General features: G+C 29.4%; 1 protein-coding gene across 1 annotated transcript in view; it reads right to left on the bottom strand.

The window, feature by feature from the left end:
- LOC129958164 (WASH complex subunit 4-like) overlaps positions 1-19,052 on the bottom strand; it is an 89,321-nt gene that overhangs the window by 58,720 nt on the left and 11,549 nt on the right. Inside the window, exons 5-12 of the mRNA XM_056070404.1 lie at positions 17,207-17,335; positions 16,222-16,446; positions 8,388-8,505; positions 8,175-8,305; positions 4,564-4,724; positions 4,334-4,451; positions 1,987-2,112; positions 1,159-1,266 (exon numbers count right to left, since the gene is read on the bottom strand). Coding sequence (XP_055926379.1) covers positions 1,159-1,266; positions 1,987-2,112; positions 4,334-4,451; positions 4,564-4,724; positions 8,175-8,305; positions 8,388-8,505; positions 16,222-16,446; positions 17,207-17,335 — 1,116 coding nt within the window. The remainder of the gene's footprint in view (positions 1-1,158; positions 1,267-1,986; positions 2,113-4,333; positions 4,452-4,563; positions 4,725-8,174; positions 8,306-8,387; positions 8,506-16,221; positions 16,447-17,206; positions 17,336-19,052) is intronic.

Below are 19,052 nucleotides of genomic sequence, written 5' to 3'. Positions count from 1 at the left end.
ATAGACCGTGTCAAGAAAACAACAGAATCGCCTTATGAAGGACCTTTTCTATGGTTGCTAGAAATGATAAGTATTATACAGTGAGAATTAAATTGAAGAACATCAATGTTTCCATCGATAGACTGAAACGAGCTTATTTGTTAGCGTTAGATGAAGATGATTCTCGAAACCTAATAAATAAAGGGACCCCCCTCCCCCCAAAAAACCTCAATTAAATGGGAATGAAAATGGAAACACAGAAGATTCAAAATTTAAAACAGCACGTAGTGGGGAAAGAATTACTTGCTAGTTACGTTATCAAGATTATGTGAACATTTAATGTCGTATATAAATCTTTAATTTGATTATTGCCAATATTTTGTGAATAACATTTATGTATTTTATTGCAATTTAATTATCATGTGATATCAACAATTATTTTTCATTTCATAACGCAACTATGGTGCTTGGAAGGAGTGTAGTGCGACCTCTACAAATTATATAATCTTTGTTTTGACAAATTTCTGTTGATTGCGAGTGGCAACATCATATAAAAAATATTCTTGGAATAAAAATGTTCTTAGAGCAATAATATTAAAAAAGGAAAGTATTCTTAGAATAAATGCTTGAAAAGGGAAGAGTTTTCGAAATGTTATTCTTAAACAGAAAAAAAAATGATGTTTTATGATATTGTAAATGCTACAAAACTACCTAAAATATGATCCGTAACATAAGTTATATAACAAGTGAGCTATATTAACACAAAAATTCTTATAAGCAAAAATGACAAGTAGAATTAAAACAATTAGTAAAAATACAATTTCCAAAAAATAGTCGAAATTTTCGTCTTATTGGAGAAATAGCATATGGTCTAAATTTAAGGTTCACAACAAATACGGGTGGGGGAATGTGGGCGAAAAAGAAGAACGAATTATCAATATTTTTTGAGATCATTAACACCACAATGCAATAAAAAAATTTGGTTCATGCAGTGTGATTAATTTTATTTGCAGACAAAATACTTATTAGATCAATTCCCATTTCATTTCTAAGCTATAAGTTTTAGTTTAATTCAAAAATATACACAGTCAAGAAAAATAACCATAATAAACATTCAGAACAAATTTTATATATATATATATATAAAGAGAGAGAGAGAAACATTTAAGAGAATAATACCTTTCCTATGTTTATTATTGTCAAAGCAAGATAACCAAGATGTTGCATGATATGAGTCAGCGATTCACTAATGATAACTGTATGCCGATGGTAAGTACTTTCAATACCCTACAATTAAAAAAAAAATTAATTATCAATATTATACATATATAATGCACATATGTTTTGGATTTTGCTTATGGTTTGATTGAAAATAAAATGGCAAAGATTTCAAAAAAAAAAAAAATTAACTATAAACTAATATTGTGACTGAAATAATTGTTTTTAATTAGTTCTTTCTTTTAAGCATCAAATGAAAGAATTTGACAAAAAATTCATTATAAAATGTAACACTGAATGCATTTATTTAATAGAATCCATTCATTTTGTGAAATGAAACTCAATAAAGCAATTAATGCAAATCTAATCAGAATTTTTTAAACGGTAAATAGAAAAATAAATACATTTATCATTTTTAATAATTCAAAAGTAAATTAAACAGAATGTAAGAGGAATAAGACAGAATCCTCATAAGTTAGATTAAAAGTCCATTTAAACCTCATGCAACAAAATGTTTTTATTTGAATATGCCATTTGAACATTTTTACCACAATAATTAACTGCCTTCTATTTCCTAATTTTTTTTTTTTTTAAATTAAACACACAAAATGTTTTTATTATCTTTATAATTGGAATTTAATTTGAGATATTTTATAAGCACTTATTTTCAATAAATATAAATAATATAATCAGTAGAGAGATGAAATTGGTTCTTCTTAAACATATTGAAAAACATTATTCTAAAATTAGATATAATAATGAAAAAAGAGAATTTTCTTTGATACTAACCTTTAACATTTCAATCATTCGACAAAGAGCCAAAACACAAGTCTTTGTCATTGGTTTAGATAACACAATATGAAGACTCATCATTGTTTTAACAGTGTGAGAAATATTCCATGCTAACTTGAGGCCCTAAAATTAAAATACAATATCATAAAGATTATGTAACACTTCATATAAACGAAGAATAAATACTAAAATATGTTTAATTTAGAAATGGAAGTTCCAACAGGTGATTAAATTTTATTTTACTCATTTGAATAAATACCAACAATAATAAATGACAGGGCGAGCATGGAATTCATGGACTCACTGCCTTTATATTCCACGGATTTTACAATGCCGTTCACTCATGCTCCTGTAATATACGTGAAAAGCTCTATACCAATTTAATTTTGAATTACATTTGCAGATCTTGCATTTGTTACTATCAATATTATGTCACAGAACAAAGTGAGATGGAAAAATAAATCAAGATGTATATGGCAGTTTATGTGGAAAAATGATCTGAACATTTAACAAGTCTTAGAATAATTAAAAACAAATAGGAAGCAGCTTGAAAACTGAAATTTAGACTGCAGATTAATAAATTACAAAAGCATAATGCAAGATACTTCAAAACTTCTTTCAGCTGTTAAGTTTACTAGAAAAGACTGGTTTTAAACATGCTAAGATAATCTGTTCATCATAATTTTAAACAGTACGAATTGTGTACAAATCTTATATACATTAAGTAACTGATATAAAATTTTTTGAATGAAATGTATACTTAGATTATGTTAGTACAGGGTAGGTTTTAGCGGATTCAACACCTCCGAAGTGACATATGATCTTGTGTTATTTCACGGAGTCATTTACAGTTGCTTGGCAAATTCGTCCTTCCGTGTTGTGTCCAAAGCGAATTCTGAGTGATTTCCCAAGAGAAATACTCCTGTTCTCCTACAAATTTGGTATTTACTTCCGTTAAAATTAGAGGCAGTATCCAGTTGTTTCTCTTCTTATAAATGTTTTCGGTTTTAGTGAAACTGAATCTGTTTATGACGGTAATTTAAAATTTATCAGTTTGCAGATTCTTCAAAATTCTATTTTTTTTTTCTATTAATTATATTTCAAATGAGCTTATATATTTTTTCTTTACTAAAAAAATAATAGAAATGTGTGTCTGTGATGTGGACGAGTAGAATTAGTGAATTTAGTTATGTTCTAGTAATAACTTTAGGGAAAATATTAATAATATAAAGTTAATTTTAAATTCTGAGAAAATCATCGTCTGAATTCTCAGACAATGGCATAAATTTTGTTGTCATGCAGTTTTAGATTACATTTTTATGCATAGTTTGCAACAATACTTTCATTTAGAATTTGCTTCTCATTGCATACCATAATGAACTCAATGTATATTGCGCTTTTACAAGAATTCACAATTTTATTATGCAACCGACTGGGAGTTAATATTTTAGATTAGTCAAACACTTTGAAATTATCTATGAGTTTGCTCATTCTCAGTTATATGTTAGACTGTTAAAAATTTAAATTTTACTCTAAATGCCCTTTTTTTATAAGATGATTTTGGATATATTAATAGCATTCACTTCAGGGAACTCTAGCGGCAGAATTATAAGTAAAGGAAAATCTTAAGTAAAAGATTGAACACCGTAATTATATGCAAAAGAATCTTTTTTTAAAAAAAAATACAAATTAAATATTTTTTGACAATACTAATCTTAGAAATAAACAAAATAATTTGATTATCTTCTACTTTCAACAGAAATTAACATCACATATTAGCTATAAAGGTAGATATATCTTTTCCAATTTTACTTTCACATTTTCATAAGGAATATAACTGAATTGAAATGAATTAACTGAATTCAGTTGAATTATTCAGGTAACAGTTTCAAAAATGAGTCTTCAACCAAAGTTCAATTAATAACTTAAATAAGCTAAAAATCTTTGATAGTAAAATCAAATCTTTTAGAATATAAGCATAAACAAATACTGTGAATATTAATAGCACAATGTCAATTGAATTAATTTGCTTCCATTTTTTATTCTATTGTCCTATTCAGCAATACTATGCATGATGATTGTTTGGTTGCTAATCAATGAAGGAAAGCAAGAACAATAAAATAAATAAGCAGTTGGGAAAACCGCAAATATTATCTGCCAATTACTTGAAACTAGAAAGGAAACTTTCCTATTTCTTCATCAGTATCTTTCTTGTAAGAGGATTTTGAGTCTTCCGCTAGTCTGAAATCTAAAATTTAATACCAAACAAGATCTTGGGGAATAACAAGAGAGTGAGAATCTTTTGATTTTAATTAATTAGAAACCAATTATGCAATAATAGAACCTGTAATAATAAGGAACATTTCCTGTTCAAGTCATCAAGCAATTTTCCTGTATCCTTGAGGCAAGAATCCATTTCAATCATCCAGGTCAACGTTTGGACATAGTAATTTTGGACATCTCTGCAAAAAATTATTACACTTATGATAATAGTTTTGGCATTTGTATTATATAAAATATGTTCAATCACTCAATAAAATTAGTTTTGCACAGTAATAGAACAAGGATATTCACTTGGAGAGATTCTGATTGCGTTGCATCAAATATGTTTGTCTAGAAAGTTTTACAGCTTCTTGAGATTTCCTTTCGATATTCCGAGCCAATACATGTAAACGTCTCAATAAAAATAAATCTGGGAACCATAGAATGTTACTGATTAATGGCACAGCAGGAATCTGTCAAAAATCAAAACATAAATTGAATTAACAATTAATTCATGTATGATTAACATTACAGAAAAATTACAAATTTATTTTCAGAACCAAGTTGTGCTGGGAAGTGAAATATTTTCCACTTAATTATGATGCTTAACAAACAAATAATTTCAATTAATAACCAAATAATTTCGGAAACCGAAAAATACCATGCCAAGTAACTAAATTTTATTTTTCATTCAAAAATACTGTAAGTTCTTAAAATAAAAATAAAGGAAATCAGAGTATTAAGAAAAAAGATTTTAATCAAAATTCCATTAAACGTAATTTTGTAAAACTTGAAATTAACATGCAGCATTGATCATTTTTTTAGTGTTACATTTAGTCTCATCCAAAGTTTTTTGCGCCTGTTAAGTCCAGGACTGTGATTGACCAATGGGAAAAAATAGGAAATGCAAAAATGCAACACGAAACAACGCGCGGAGGAAAAACATGCAAAAAGTATGAATTAAACAATTAATGTACATAAAAAATTATCAAAACTACAATCTAAATGGCTTTTACATTCATTTCAAATTATTTATAAGAAATCAATATCATGGTTTTCCCCCCAAAGACGCATTATGAAGTATATTGTCTAGGACAAATTTAATTGTATATAGAACAACAAATATGAGGGAAACCAATACTTCACTGTAAACGTACATCACTAGCATACTTCAGTGAACATTTCTTTAATGCTCAGTGAATCTTTGTGACATAGATACGTTAATAGCTTAATTGACATTGAATAATTTGCTTTTGAGCATCAGTCACGTTGATAGAAAAAGCAACTTCATTTTGTGTATAAGATTCAGATGAAGAAATATTTAAGATCTGGAACTTCCAATTTTTTTTTCAGGTGAATATTTCTCAGAAATTTGGCAGCTTAGCCAATTATTATTATTATTATTATTATTATTCAGCTTTCTTTAAAACTAGCTTTTCGTTCGGACTTGATTGTTATATTATACAAATATTCTTTTTCTAAGAACTTCTGCTCTATAATTCCTTGCTGTTGAATTCATATTTTTAGAGATTTATGCCCACTTTATTTTTAAGATAGTCTTCCTATTTTATATAACTGAACAGCAGATTTCTTTTGAAACATAGGGTTCATACTTCATAGTTTGAATGGCATCAAACGACTCACCACTTAGCCTATTTATTTCAGAAGTGACGATGAATGTCATGATACTAAAACTCGACTCGACTTCAGCGTCATGAAAACAAGTAAAAATAGCACATGTCTTTTTAGACACTACTGAAAATTGTCTGGAATTTTCAACTTTCATCCACCAGTTATCCATTGTATCCTTCTGCAGTAGTTGCAGTAAACTGGCAGAAGGATACTTGTGTACCTCCAAGTCATAAGCACCTCTTACCAAAACACTAATGACATCAGTCATCAGATCAGAAAAGCTTACATTAATGTCAAAGAAAGAGAGAGAATTCGCCTGACAAACAGGATTAATTGCCGATGCAGTGCAGATTGTAACAGCACATTATCCAAAGGCATCACTTTCTGCAATGTTCGAGAACATTTAGCATATGCTTTCAACGCATTGGGGGGGGACAGCCCTCCCCCATAAACAAAGATTTTGTGAGAAGATCTGTGTGTGTATGATAAGTTGCAGAAAAAACATTTTTTTTTTAAATGAGAAAATTAAAAAGCGGAAAACCACGGATAAGCAGAAGATTCACATCCCTGAATGCCTTGAGCACAGGGTTAAAAGAATCGGTCACCACTGGTCAATACTATAATCTCAAAACAAAAACTATATGTTATAAATAAGATTTATAAGTTAAATTCACTTTGAAATTGGCTTATAATATAAAGAATATAAAAACGCTGTTTCTTTCATACTTCTGAAAATCAGTAGAGCTTAAGGTAACTTATGATAATACCTGGGATATTTTCTTAGAAACTTCTACACTATATTTCATAACATTCAGATTACACAATACTATAGACTTGTGATTTTACTTCAAATTATTTAACCTTAATATTACACTTTTTAATTTTCGAATTTTAAAACCTGTTTAAAGAAAATTACAAACATGTGTTTAATCTCTGAAAAATGTTTTTTAGACTTCTTATATTTCTTTTTTGGTAATCATAATCATTCTTTAAAAAAAAATTTGCATAAGATCGCAAGTAGGGTAATATTAAGACTGTAGGAAACTAAGATTATTTTGCAGAGAATAAAATGAAAAATGCAAATTAGGATTTTAAAGATATTTTGTCAGACAATCTCTAAATTTGTGATCAATGATATTTATTTCGTTGTCACTGGACTGAATAATCGGAGATGGAAGTAAACATTATTATCGACACACAAAATTAAGGTATACTTTTTATTATTTATAAAATACTGTACAACCACCGATTTTCAATATCAAAAATAGATAAATAGAAACACCCTAGATTTCAGATATGATGTCAAACGGCCACATTTCCTTCACCACAGAGCAACCGGAGCTAAATTTTGTCGTAATATATTCGGTCAAATATAATTTCAATCTAAGATGGACTTGCGCCACTTTCAAAATAAACAGATTTTCAATACTCGTAAGAGCTAAAACTTCCATCTCCAAAATACTAGAATCTAAATATTTTTTTACTATAAATTTTTTACTCATAAAAAGATCATAACAAGTTTTATCTATAACTGCCATTATCTCCATTTTTTTTTTTTTTTTTTCAAAAATCGACTTGCCTTACTTTCAAAATAAACGGCTCATATAGTTCCTATCAAATATATTTAGTAAAATATATTTGACACAGTAACATTTTTTTTAAAAAATCCGCTCTTCTGCGTCTAAAACTGAACGACTTATGAAAAGTTGAAAATCGCTATTTTAGATGAATTTTACACATAATCTGGGGCCTCGAAAGAGAATTTAAGCGATCTTTTGCCAATTAAAATTATTTATCGTTGTCTTATTTTCTCAAATTATTTAAAATTTGTTTATGTATGACACCCATTTAAGTTAAACAATTATAATTCGGTCAATTTTAATCATAAAACGATGGGATTTTTTATCGCATATCTCAAAATGTCCACAATTTTTTACTAAATATGATATAGGATTGGGGAATCGTATAAAAAGGTAAGATTTCGTAACTTTTTGAAAATATATTTACTGACTCAAACAACATATAAATCTTGCCGTCAATTAAAGTCTTTTTTACAACTGGAACTATATGTCTATCTCTAGCTGTTTAGAAATTAGCTATTGGGTCACAAGAAGACCTTGTATAAACCTTGTATATGCAAGACTAAATAAACCTTGTATATGCAAGACTAAATAGCTACTTTTTAAAAAAATCGATAATATTCTTTTAATGAAATATTTTAATTCATAAGCTAATAATAATAATAATAAAATAGGATTGTAATTCAATAAAGATTAAAACATAAAACTTACCTTTTTATGCGTATCCCACAAAGATTTGAAAAATTTCTTATCTGCAGTACGAAATAAATGGAAGTGGAGCACAAACAAGCAACAGATATCCGGCAGTTTCAAACGAGCATCAAATTCCTCATTTGCTTCTCCTTAAAAAATTTAAGAATTTTTCATGCAGATAAAAGTTGAAAACTTTCATCACATGTATTTTAAACATATCGCTATACAAACCTAGTTTGGATTCAATAACCAAAAATTGATTCTTGATGTTAAGAGCGAATTCTTCAGCAAAAGCACTGTTTTTTGACACAAAATTTTTGGCATCATCAAAATTTTGCTCTACACATTCCTATAAAAAGAAACATCTAATACATATAATTGAGCTTTAATGAATACCGTTATGAGAATTTAAAGATATATTGATAATAACTTTTCATTAATGATAAAAACAATAGTATTATAAAGTTTTATGCAGATGTTTTCAGTACCACAAGTAATGCGAATTAGAAAATATACAAAATCATTATGCACGTTATAAAAGAAATTGCATTCCATATGAAGTAAAAGGTCAATAAAAAAACATTAAATAACCAAAGAATCTTCAAAAAAGATGCTTATACCATTTGTATCAGTTTATTCCACATATATTAGTATTAAAAGTATTGCATTCAGTTTTCAGAAATCTTGGGGAAATAGTATTCTAAATTGGCGTTTACAAACTAAAAATTCATTATAACAATAAAATTAAATAACAATAGATAATAATTGAAATCACTACCAAGAAACTGCGGATTTTTTCGCTTGAATATGTGTATGTGTGTGTGTATATATATATAAGCTTATTTTGGTTGGAGCAGAATGCAAGTTCAAAGACACTGCAGAAATAATTTACATTTTAAAATTTTAATATCCATTCCGGGAAAGCAATTTATTTACGAGCAGGCGCGGACAAAGCACGTCCACAACAGCGCGAAACAAATGCAGAAGTAAGAAAAGGGACGAAACAAATGATCACTACTCTTATATAACATGGGATTTCCGGCCACGTGGCGATTGAATACGCGAGTTGACCTTTGACAAGGGCAACGGTGGGATCATTTTCACTTGATACGTAGAACTGATTGCGCAGTAATTTTTACACAGCTTGATATGTGAAATGGGATCAGGAAACAAGAGAACACTTTAGAATGACCCCAACATGGGCCGAATTAGGAAAAAAATTCAGGAAATTAATTTAGATTAAATTAGATATTAAAATATCATTACACACACACATATTATATATATATAAAATTATTGACTTTTACACGAAATAGTTTTATCAAAGGTCGATTTGACATTGAAATTTTCACTATTCAAGAAATTTTGCGAAGAACAACCGAATGGCAATCTCACCGAGTTAATTATGTTGAATATGGTAACATATCTCAACCAACCCCCTATAATATTTGCTAAATATGTGTGTGAGCTCACATTGGTAATATTCAGTTCACCATCTCTACCAGCTTTTCATTAATCGCATTTTTCTATTTGTTTAATTGTTGGATGTATACATCTGAAATGACCGTTTAGGTGCGAGATAAAATTTCAAAAATAAATTTTTTATAATTTTATACAAGTTATAACATAACCAATTGTTTAATGAAAATCAATGTTAAATTTTGATTGCATTGGTTTGCTTAAGTCCACAATGACATTGTCGTAAACACTTTTCATCTCCAATAATTAAGAATTTCAAAAATAGACAATTTCAAATAGGTTTCCTGAGCAACTACAGATTCCGAAGCGTTTTTTCAATAAAACCTCTTACAATTCACGGGGAAAAAATCATAAATCAATTTTTTTAATGTATGTACGGGAAATACTTCTATATTAGGTCACATGTTGTAATATGACTATCAGCATTACTCATTGCCTTAATTTGATTATTATCAAGTTCAATGGAACTATCAGAAGTTGTTCACCTTTATATATTTAAATAAGTCATTATATGAAAAAAAAAAGTTATAGTTTATAATTTTTTAACCTATTGATACATATTTTTATTTATTTATATGCAATGCTAACGGTAAGGAAGAAGTAGAAGGCAAGAAACTTTGGTGAGTGATGCGACTCTTCATGTAGCGTACGTAGGTAAAGTGGGAAACATTGTGAAGATTCAGCTATGCAATTAGAGATATATATACTTTTATTATGTACGCAGGAACACACGTAGTTCCTATGAACGAGTTCAATATATTTAGATATTATTATGCACATGAAATCTCGCAGTAGAGTTATTATTGCATCACTGACTCGTTCAGGGGCAAATATCCGACTAGGCAGATACCTAAGGTAGCTGGTTGAGAGGGGACAATAACTGGTCAATTAATGAACTTTATTTTCCCAGCTGCCAAATAAATAAGTTGGTAAAAAATTAATTTTTATGGATTATAAAATATTTGGATAATATTAATATTTAATAAAATATAATTGGTCAGGTTATTATAAGTTTCATTACGTTCACTTTGTTACTAGAATATTTTTAAACATCGAAAATTTGTTTCAATAATACTGAGTACAGATGTAGGTTAATAAAAAAAAATTCACTTTTACGAAGTTAATAAAAATAATTAACCTAAAATGAAACATAAAAAAATGATTTGAAATGTAAAATAAAATTGACTAGTTTATTAGAAGAAAGACTTCATAATGTGCACTGCCTAAGGCTGCAGATTACCTAAATCCGCATCTGGACTCGTCAAAGTTCTACGTTGGATTTCATTTGGGGAACTGAATATCTACCAAAATATTCTCTGATTTCCATGATTTAATTTTGCTGATAATATAAATGTAAAATATTTAATATACCATATTAGCCTCAAAAATGTTTTACAATTGCATATTAGGAGAATGGGAAAAATGCTCACTTTATAAATAATTTAAAAAATAATTTACGCTACAATTCAAGAATTATTGAAATTTAATTCAATTATAAATATACATAGATTAATTTTCATAATGACAGAAGGTAAATGTTTAATTTTTAACTTATATTTTGTTTTCAATTATTGAGCTATTTCATGTATCCTTTTTGTCAAAATACCAATATGAAAAAATGGTTGAAATAATCAATTGGAATATCAGTTTTGGCTCAAAATTATCAACCGTGTGCAATTTTAAATGTCATATTTCTATTTAAATCGAATCAGTATTTCGCTTTTATATGTAGATTATGTACTTAATTGCAAAAATGGTCTTTAAATCCACCAGAAAACTTTCTCATTTTGCTTCAAAACTGTGGCGTCACAATTACGATTTGGGCAGCTTAATTTTAAAAAAAATCTGCTTTTTGTTGTTGGCAAAGTTTAACAATCCCAAAACACATAGAAGTAATTAGTACATACACACATAGTAATTTTAGTACACATAGTAATTTTTTTTTGTCCGTAAACGTTAATTAATAGCGAATTAACAGTAAAAATTGTTTTATATGAAGAAATTCTTTTTCGGATATTCTCTACCGGAATTATCAACATATCAGAACCAGTAGTGAACAGAAATGACAAATTTGTTATGCAATCATGAATGAATAGGCGACTTGATGTTTGCGACTAATAACATACTGAATCTATTCTTCGTCATTTTCGTTTCTCTGAAAATTGAACGGCGAAAAGTTTGAAAATAACGACGATACTAGCAAACAGACAAATTCCGAATTTAAAGATTTTTCCTCAACTTTAGATTATCTCTTTTTCTTTGAAAAAAAGTAGCTGGTAAGAGAAAATTCGTGCATTCAATATATTTGTTTAGCTCGAGAAGTATTTCTTCCTTTAAGTAATTCCATTTTATTTTAATTAGAGCAAGAATTGAATAGGTATAACTTAAGACCCTGTTAACAACACCAACTGGTTTATCTGAAGTTAAGTTTAAAACAACTACTAAAATAGTCTGCTTTAATGTTGGCAAATGCCGTAAAAAAATTATAACTAATTTTTCTGAGACTTTCTTCGGTTCTGCACATCATAACAACTCAGAAAGCTTCCAATTATATAACTTTTCATGATAGAATTTCCTACTGCGAAGATTCATCTAACCTATTCATTAGTTTCGTTTTCAAATTATTATAAAGATCTATAGCATCGGATTAATTAGTCACATTTAAAAAACTGTATTTAGTCACAGATTCTGTAATGGATTGTGGAGATGTCAATTTAGATGCACTTTCACACATATTAAGCCAAATGGCAAGATTCGATTTATTACAAACAGATATTTTCACTGCACCAGCTTCTGACATTGTGCATATAAATCCTACAATTCGAAGGGAATACGCAAAACATACGATACATTTTAAAGAACTATTCCAAAGATGAAAGCAAATGCGAAAATAATCTTTAGTCACGTACGTGTTCTTGGTGAATAATATCCTGAATCAACTTTCTTTTTCTCTAAAAATAGTTTGCATAGACACCAGTGAAGTGTTATAAATCGTAGCAAATAACTTAATTTGCCATCAGAAGGATAAAACATTTTTTTCCCCCACTGTCATTTTCCAATGTCGTCGTATTTACTTTACTGACTATACTATCTTCAACCTGTTGCCAGTGCCATATACATCGATAATGGATCACTGATTTAGCATTGCAACTTGTCAACTATTTTCATATGGTATACAGATGGATATCAAAATAATGGAAACACCTTAGATTTATAAAGAATCCTTTATTAATATGGTGTAGGACCGCCTTTGGCAAGTAATACAGCTTGGATTCGCTTAAGAGTCGATTCATACAAGTGTTGAATAGTATTTAGAGGAATATTGTACCATTCTTCATGGAGATATTGTGAAAGTTCTGGGAGAGATGCCGTTGGAGGATATCGATTCCGTATTGAACGCTGTAAAATACACCCTAATGGTTCAATTATATTGAGGTTAGGTGACTGTGCGGACCAAGGCAGATGTTTGACTTCATCCTCGTGTTTATCAAACCATTATTGGACAAATCTGACTATATGGACAGGTGCATTATCATTCTGGAAAATTCCATCTCTTGCAGGAAACGAAGTTTGCCTCATAGGATGGATCTGATCAGACAAAATTTCTCCATACTTCTCCCCAGTGATCCTTCTTTTCAGGGATACGATTAGTCCAACAGAAAACTACGACATGGCTGCGAATATCATGGCAGATCCTCCTCCACGGTTGACAGTTGGAAGGAAACAATCACGATCTTACGCTTGTGCAAATGTCCTCCAAAAGTGCACCCGTCCTGTTGTAGGGAAAACTGTGAAACACTATTCGTCAGACCATATTACTTTCTTCCGCTTATCAATCCACCATGTTTTGTGAGTGTGACAACACTGTAGATGACGCTTACCATTAACATCTGTGACAAGTGCACAGGGAACTGCTGCTCGGCCATAAATGTCCTATTTATGAAGATGCCTTCTAACTGTTATCACTGACACTGGAGAATCCAGATGGGGATTAAGCTTTGTGGTCACTTTTGCTGCAGTTGTTCGCTTTTTAGACATTACAATCCTCTTCAATACCCGTCGGTTTCTTTCACTCACCTTATCGTTCAACCAATATTTTGCTCTGCCGAGCTTGTCTTGCCGCGCTGTGTGTATGATGTCATAACTTTAGATACCGTACCTCTAGAAATGCCTAAAAGTTGGTATGTTTTAGTCATACTTGCTCCAGCTAGACAGGCTCCTACAATTTGGCCTCTTTGAAAATCTGAGAAGTTCGACATTTTATGCTTTTGAAAAAAAAAATCAAGAATTACAGAACTTCAATAACGCTAACACATACTACCAGAATATATACATTGGTATTTATAAAAAACTGGTGGCTATTATTATATTTTAATGCTTAAGAAGCGTATTCAAAAATGTCACTTTTAGTATCAGGTGTTTACATAATTTTGATAACCACCTGTATATCGATAATATACTATACGACGTTTATTACAACCTTGCATTTTCAGTAATTTTACACTTAATGGAGAAAACATACTTTGAAAATAAAAAGCATTCCACAGGCATTAAGTCAAATTGCTAATTTATTTCTTCACTTTTGTGAAAAGAATACAATACATAAATCTAAACCAACATACACTGAGCAGCCAAATTATTATCACCTCCTCAATACAATGTTGGACCACCTTTTGTCCTTAATACTGCAAGAATACTTCTTGGCATAGATTTTATGGTATGTTGTTAGGCAGTAGGAAGAAATTGAGACCATATCCGATGAACTGCACTTTCATGTTCCATAAGATTCGATTGTACTGGAGCTAGCTGCCCGATGTCCCTTTCGATCTCACCCCACAAATTCTCAACTGCTTTGGAATCTGGTGATTATGCGGGCCAATAAAGCAAGGTAAATGCTCCGCATGCTCTTCAAACCATCTATCGACAATGCTAGCTTTATGACAAGGAGCACTGCCGTGCTGAAAGTATCCACCCCCGGCAAGGTACACTGTTAACATAAAAGGATGTACTTGATCTGCGGCAGCAATTAAATACCCTTGGACATTCAGACGTTGGCCTGTGAAGATCAGAAGCCTGACGTTGATAGCCTATTTTATGCTAGGTAGTCCACTTTTTTAAAAATTAATAACTGCTACTCTCGAACATTCACAAGTGCCACCATTTTCTGCTACTAGTTCCGACGCTCCGAGCGTCTACAATCATCCCGCGTTCAAACTCAGTGAAAATACGTGTTTCGTCCATACCTTCGCAAGCAACATAATGCAATTGATGGTCCACCTGTCCTGCATTCCCTTTTTATGGCTATCTCGTCCTCTAGCGGCAACACTGTGATGCAATAGCTTACTTTCATAAAACTGTCAGGTGGTCATAATAAAGTGTACTGATAAACAATAAAGATATACTGATCTCTCTCTCTCTCTCTCTCTGTCTATATATATATATATATATATATATATATATGCAAATCAGCTTGCAAAAATCTTAGTCTAATTGTTGTGATTTAAATATTGCATCCTTTGGCATAACTAACATTGATAAACATGATAAAAGCAAAGATTTTGATTATAAAGTAAATAGATTTAATTTCTGAGATTTCAAATAAAATTTACGAAAACAATAATTAATACAATAATAAGAATTAAAAGCTTTTGTAGAGGTAAAAATTTGGTGCTACTGCAACTGGAAGAATTTAACTTCTGCTCAAAATTCCTTATTCATTTTACATTCCATTATTTCCTACCTTTGAAATTTGCGTAGGATATTCGTGATGAGGGCTATGTTCGAACCACAGAAGGGTGGTCCAAACCAAACTGATCTATCTCCATCAATTTTACTGCCCTTTTACAATGGTTCAAACAAATTTTTTCTAGCCTTGATTAATCTTTAAAGTTTTTTCTAACCTTCAAGCACACTCTTTTATACAATTTGGTACATTTTAAAATACTTTTATACAGCGAAATTTTGTAACATTTAGAATTACTCATAATCGTTATTTTATAAGAAATTTGCTGCATTTTAAACTACTTTTTTCTTACTATCATAAGATATAATAATAAGTACATACCTTTTCTTAACATTATAGAAATTGTAAGATATTTTCTGCGCTTATGGCAATATCTGATGAATCATTTAGGCTCAGTGATACACTGCGAGATTGAACAGACACATATTGGTAATAGGACTTTTAACAGTTATGCTACTTATATATGTCTTGAATGCATATCTTCTGTATATTGCCTTTTATGTTATTTTACTTTAAGATTCATGAATTTTTTTTTTTTAGTATTAATTTCATTCTATTTCTGTTTTTCGCGCGTTAAAAAATGTTATGAGACAGTCTATGTTTTTTTAACTAATGACTGAAATGGGAACAGATATACCATTTTCAACTATTCTTTTTGAGACTTTTCTGCTGAAGAATTTGTCAGTTATTTTAATTGTTCATCCATCCATATTATTTACTGCTGTTACATTTGTACATTTATATAAAATGTGAATACATTTTTATAAAATCAAAATACATTAAAGGTGCATCAGAAAAGTCTTTATAAACATTTACACTGTATAAAGCTAACACAGAACTTACTTGAAATATCCCTCCTCCTAATAATTGTTTTTCAAGTTTGCCAATTAACTTTTCAAATGGTCTCAATTTTTCAGGAACAAAACCTAATTTTGATGAATTGTGATGTATAGAAACTAACATTCGTTTATATTGAGTCCAGTGTTCTCGTAAGGTCTCCTGACCATCAATAATCTCATCCAAAGTCACCAAAATCGATAACAACGATCCTAAATGCTTGTAAACTGTCTAAAATAAAAATAAAAAATGTACTATTAAAATCTTTGTAAAAAGCTTATTCTTTGGAAACTAAACTATTTTAAGAAACCAATTAGTATAATTTCATTATTAAACTGAGGTCTATTGTTTTTACTTTTTAATCGTATTAAATGTAATAAACAAGAATATTTCATCAATTGATTACTTATAAACATATCAAGAAATAAACATAAACATATCAAGAATTATTTTTAATTATTACGAATTAAATAAATATATATAACTCAAATCATAAAAAATTCGAGTATAATAAGCCATTCAATAGATGTGTACAAGGTAGAAGTTGCTAAAGGGTAAATAGCTGTTCCAATAAAATCTAGATTAGATTCTCAATGTTTCAATAACAAAAAAATTTTTTAAATGTCTAAAAATCTCATTTTTATCGATTAATAATAAACAGAAAACAACGAATGGCACACATAAATGTTATTGTATAATAGACGCAACTAAGCCAATTAATGACTTACAAAGAAATAATTCAAAGCAGTTTGGTATAGTCAGCAAACACTAATCATATTTATTACCCTCACTTGATTTTAGAGTATGTTCAGTTTAATCCCTAACACTTAGCTTTTCAAAATTTATTGATGTTTCGAAAAAACAGAGCAAGTGAATCATTTTATTCATTTAAAGAAAAATATTCATTAAATATCCCCATTACCTTTTAAATAATCTTTTTATTTTCAGATTATTCTTTTATGAAGAATAAAAACAGACTTAAAAATCTTACTTTGAAATGCACATCAGTCACATCAATAATGGCTGGAACACCATTTTTGCCACTGGTATACAAAGCATTAAGTTGATGCACAACGTTTTTAACAACATTGTAAATGTGATTAACAAAACAAGAAAGTTCCTGAAAAATACAAACAGAATTATAAAAACTTTACCCAATGAAAGTTTAATAAATGTAAATAATTCAAACCAGGTTAAAACTGTTTATAGTAAATAGGATTAAAGCATATTTTAATACGCCGAGAAAGCAAATTTCTTCTTTACACAATTAACAGACAATGGAAGACTAATATGTGTACAAAAAATAATAAATTTTAAAACTGAACTGAAAAAATAATAGACACCAAAAATATCTTCTTAGTTTAAAATCTAAAAAGATCCTTTAAAACTACTTTAACGGAATGGAGCCAAGGTTTATTTCCATGTTTCAATCCTTTTTTATATATGTTTTTCACTACATGGAAATGATTTCGTGTAATGACTTTAAATTTGTAAATAATAAAAATACACGAGTTGTTTCCATTGTTCCTATCACCCCTTAGTTTAGTATCATTACATTAGCTTAATTCTACTAAAATACAAAAGGATTAATTTAATTTGTGCCATGTAACTGCAAAAGTAGCTATCTGAAAGGGAAAATTTTGGTAAAGTGGATTTTCAGTCTGATCTAGTCACAATGAGATTCGAGAAAGAAAAATAAAACAAATTGCTTGGCATTCAAAGCGCTCTGATAATGTGTTTCAATATGTCATTTATTTTAGCAAAGTAGAAAGAGAGGCAAATGGACTTTTTGGAATGGAATTTTGAAGAAAACTGGAGATAAATACTTTTGCAACAACATGATACATTTAAACAATAAATAGCAAGATGTTAACATAAATGAAGTCATAATCCTTGCTGTAATATTCTCATTACTAAACAAATTAATAAATTATATTCCAAGGGAAAAAATTAAAATAAAATTTACTGCATACATAGTTTAACAAGAGAATTACTATTGAAATCATTGAACGATTTTTTTAAACAGTTGCAACAAAAATGCAGTGTAACCTCTGTAACTTATTATTTATAAGTGAATACTTTTGCTTTGTTTTAATTTATTACTATTCATTCTAATACTTAAAAACTCTTTATAGTGTCACAGGTATTCAACTGTGCATTACCTACTCTGAATTTAAAATATATCGATATTTTTTCCCAGGCACATAATAAAAATTGCCCCTCCCCCTCAAAATAGAATGAGGATAATTCCTTAAATAAGATCATTCGGTATCTTTTCAGTCTTATATAGAATTATTACTATCGATAGACGGGTTTTTTACATATAATTTTCTATCTATCAGTCAGAGAAAAATTAAAATACAGAATAAAATCAGTATTTTATTCATTCAGAAAATCCTGCTAACTTATGCAGCCAGCAGTGCTTAAGATTTAACAGCCTCATAGATGACGAGTAGTTATAATCAAGGACAAACAAAACACAGTGACCACTACTCAAGACAAAATAAAATCTTTCCTCTTTATTGGTGAAATCGCCAGAGGATGAAGTTCTTTAAATTACCAAGACGTGAAAATTAAATCAGATGTTTATTGCTTATCTGTAATTTGCTTTTCATTCTCATTAGTAAAATGTCTTTACATAAAATAAGCAGCTATAAGGAGATAAAGTGATGATTTAATGTGACAAAAATATATTTAACATCAGAATAATATAAAACAGGATCAAAATTGTCAAGAAATCTGATATATCAGCAACAAGACTAAAATAATTCTACCAAAGAGAAAAAAAAGATCGGCGAAATTTCAACTACACCTCTACACTAAAGGAAAGTGAAGGA

The sequence above is a fragment of the Argiope bruennichi genome, chromosome X1 (genome assembly GCF_947563725.1).
Source record: "Argiope bruennichi chromosome X1, qqArgBrue1.1, whole genome shotgun sequence".
NCBI lineage: Eukaryota > Metazoa > Arthropoda > Arachnida > Araneae > Araneidae > Argiope > Argiope bruennichi.
Note: the sequence above shows the minus strand (reverse complement) of the source record. Positions and strands in the feature narration are given on the sequence as shown.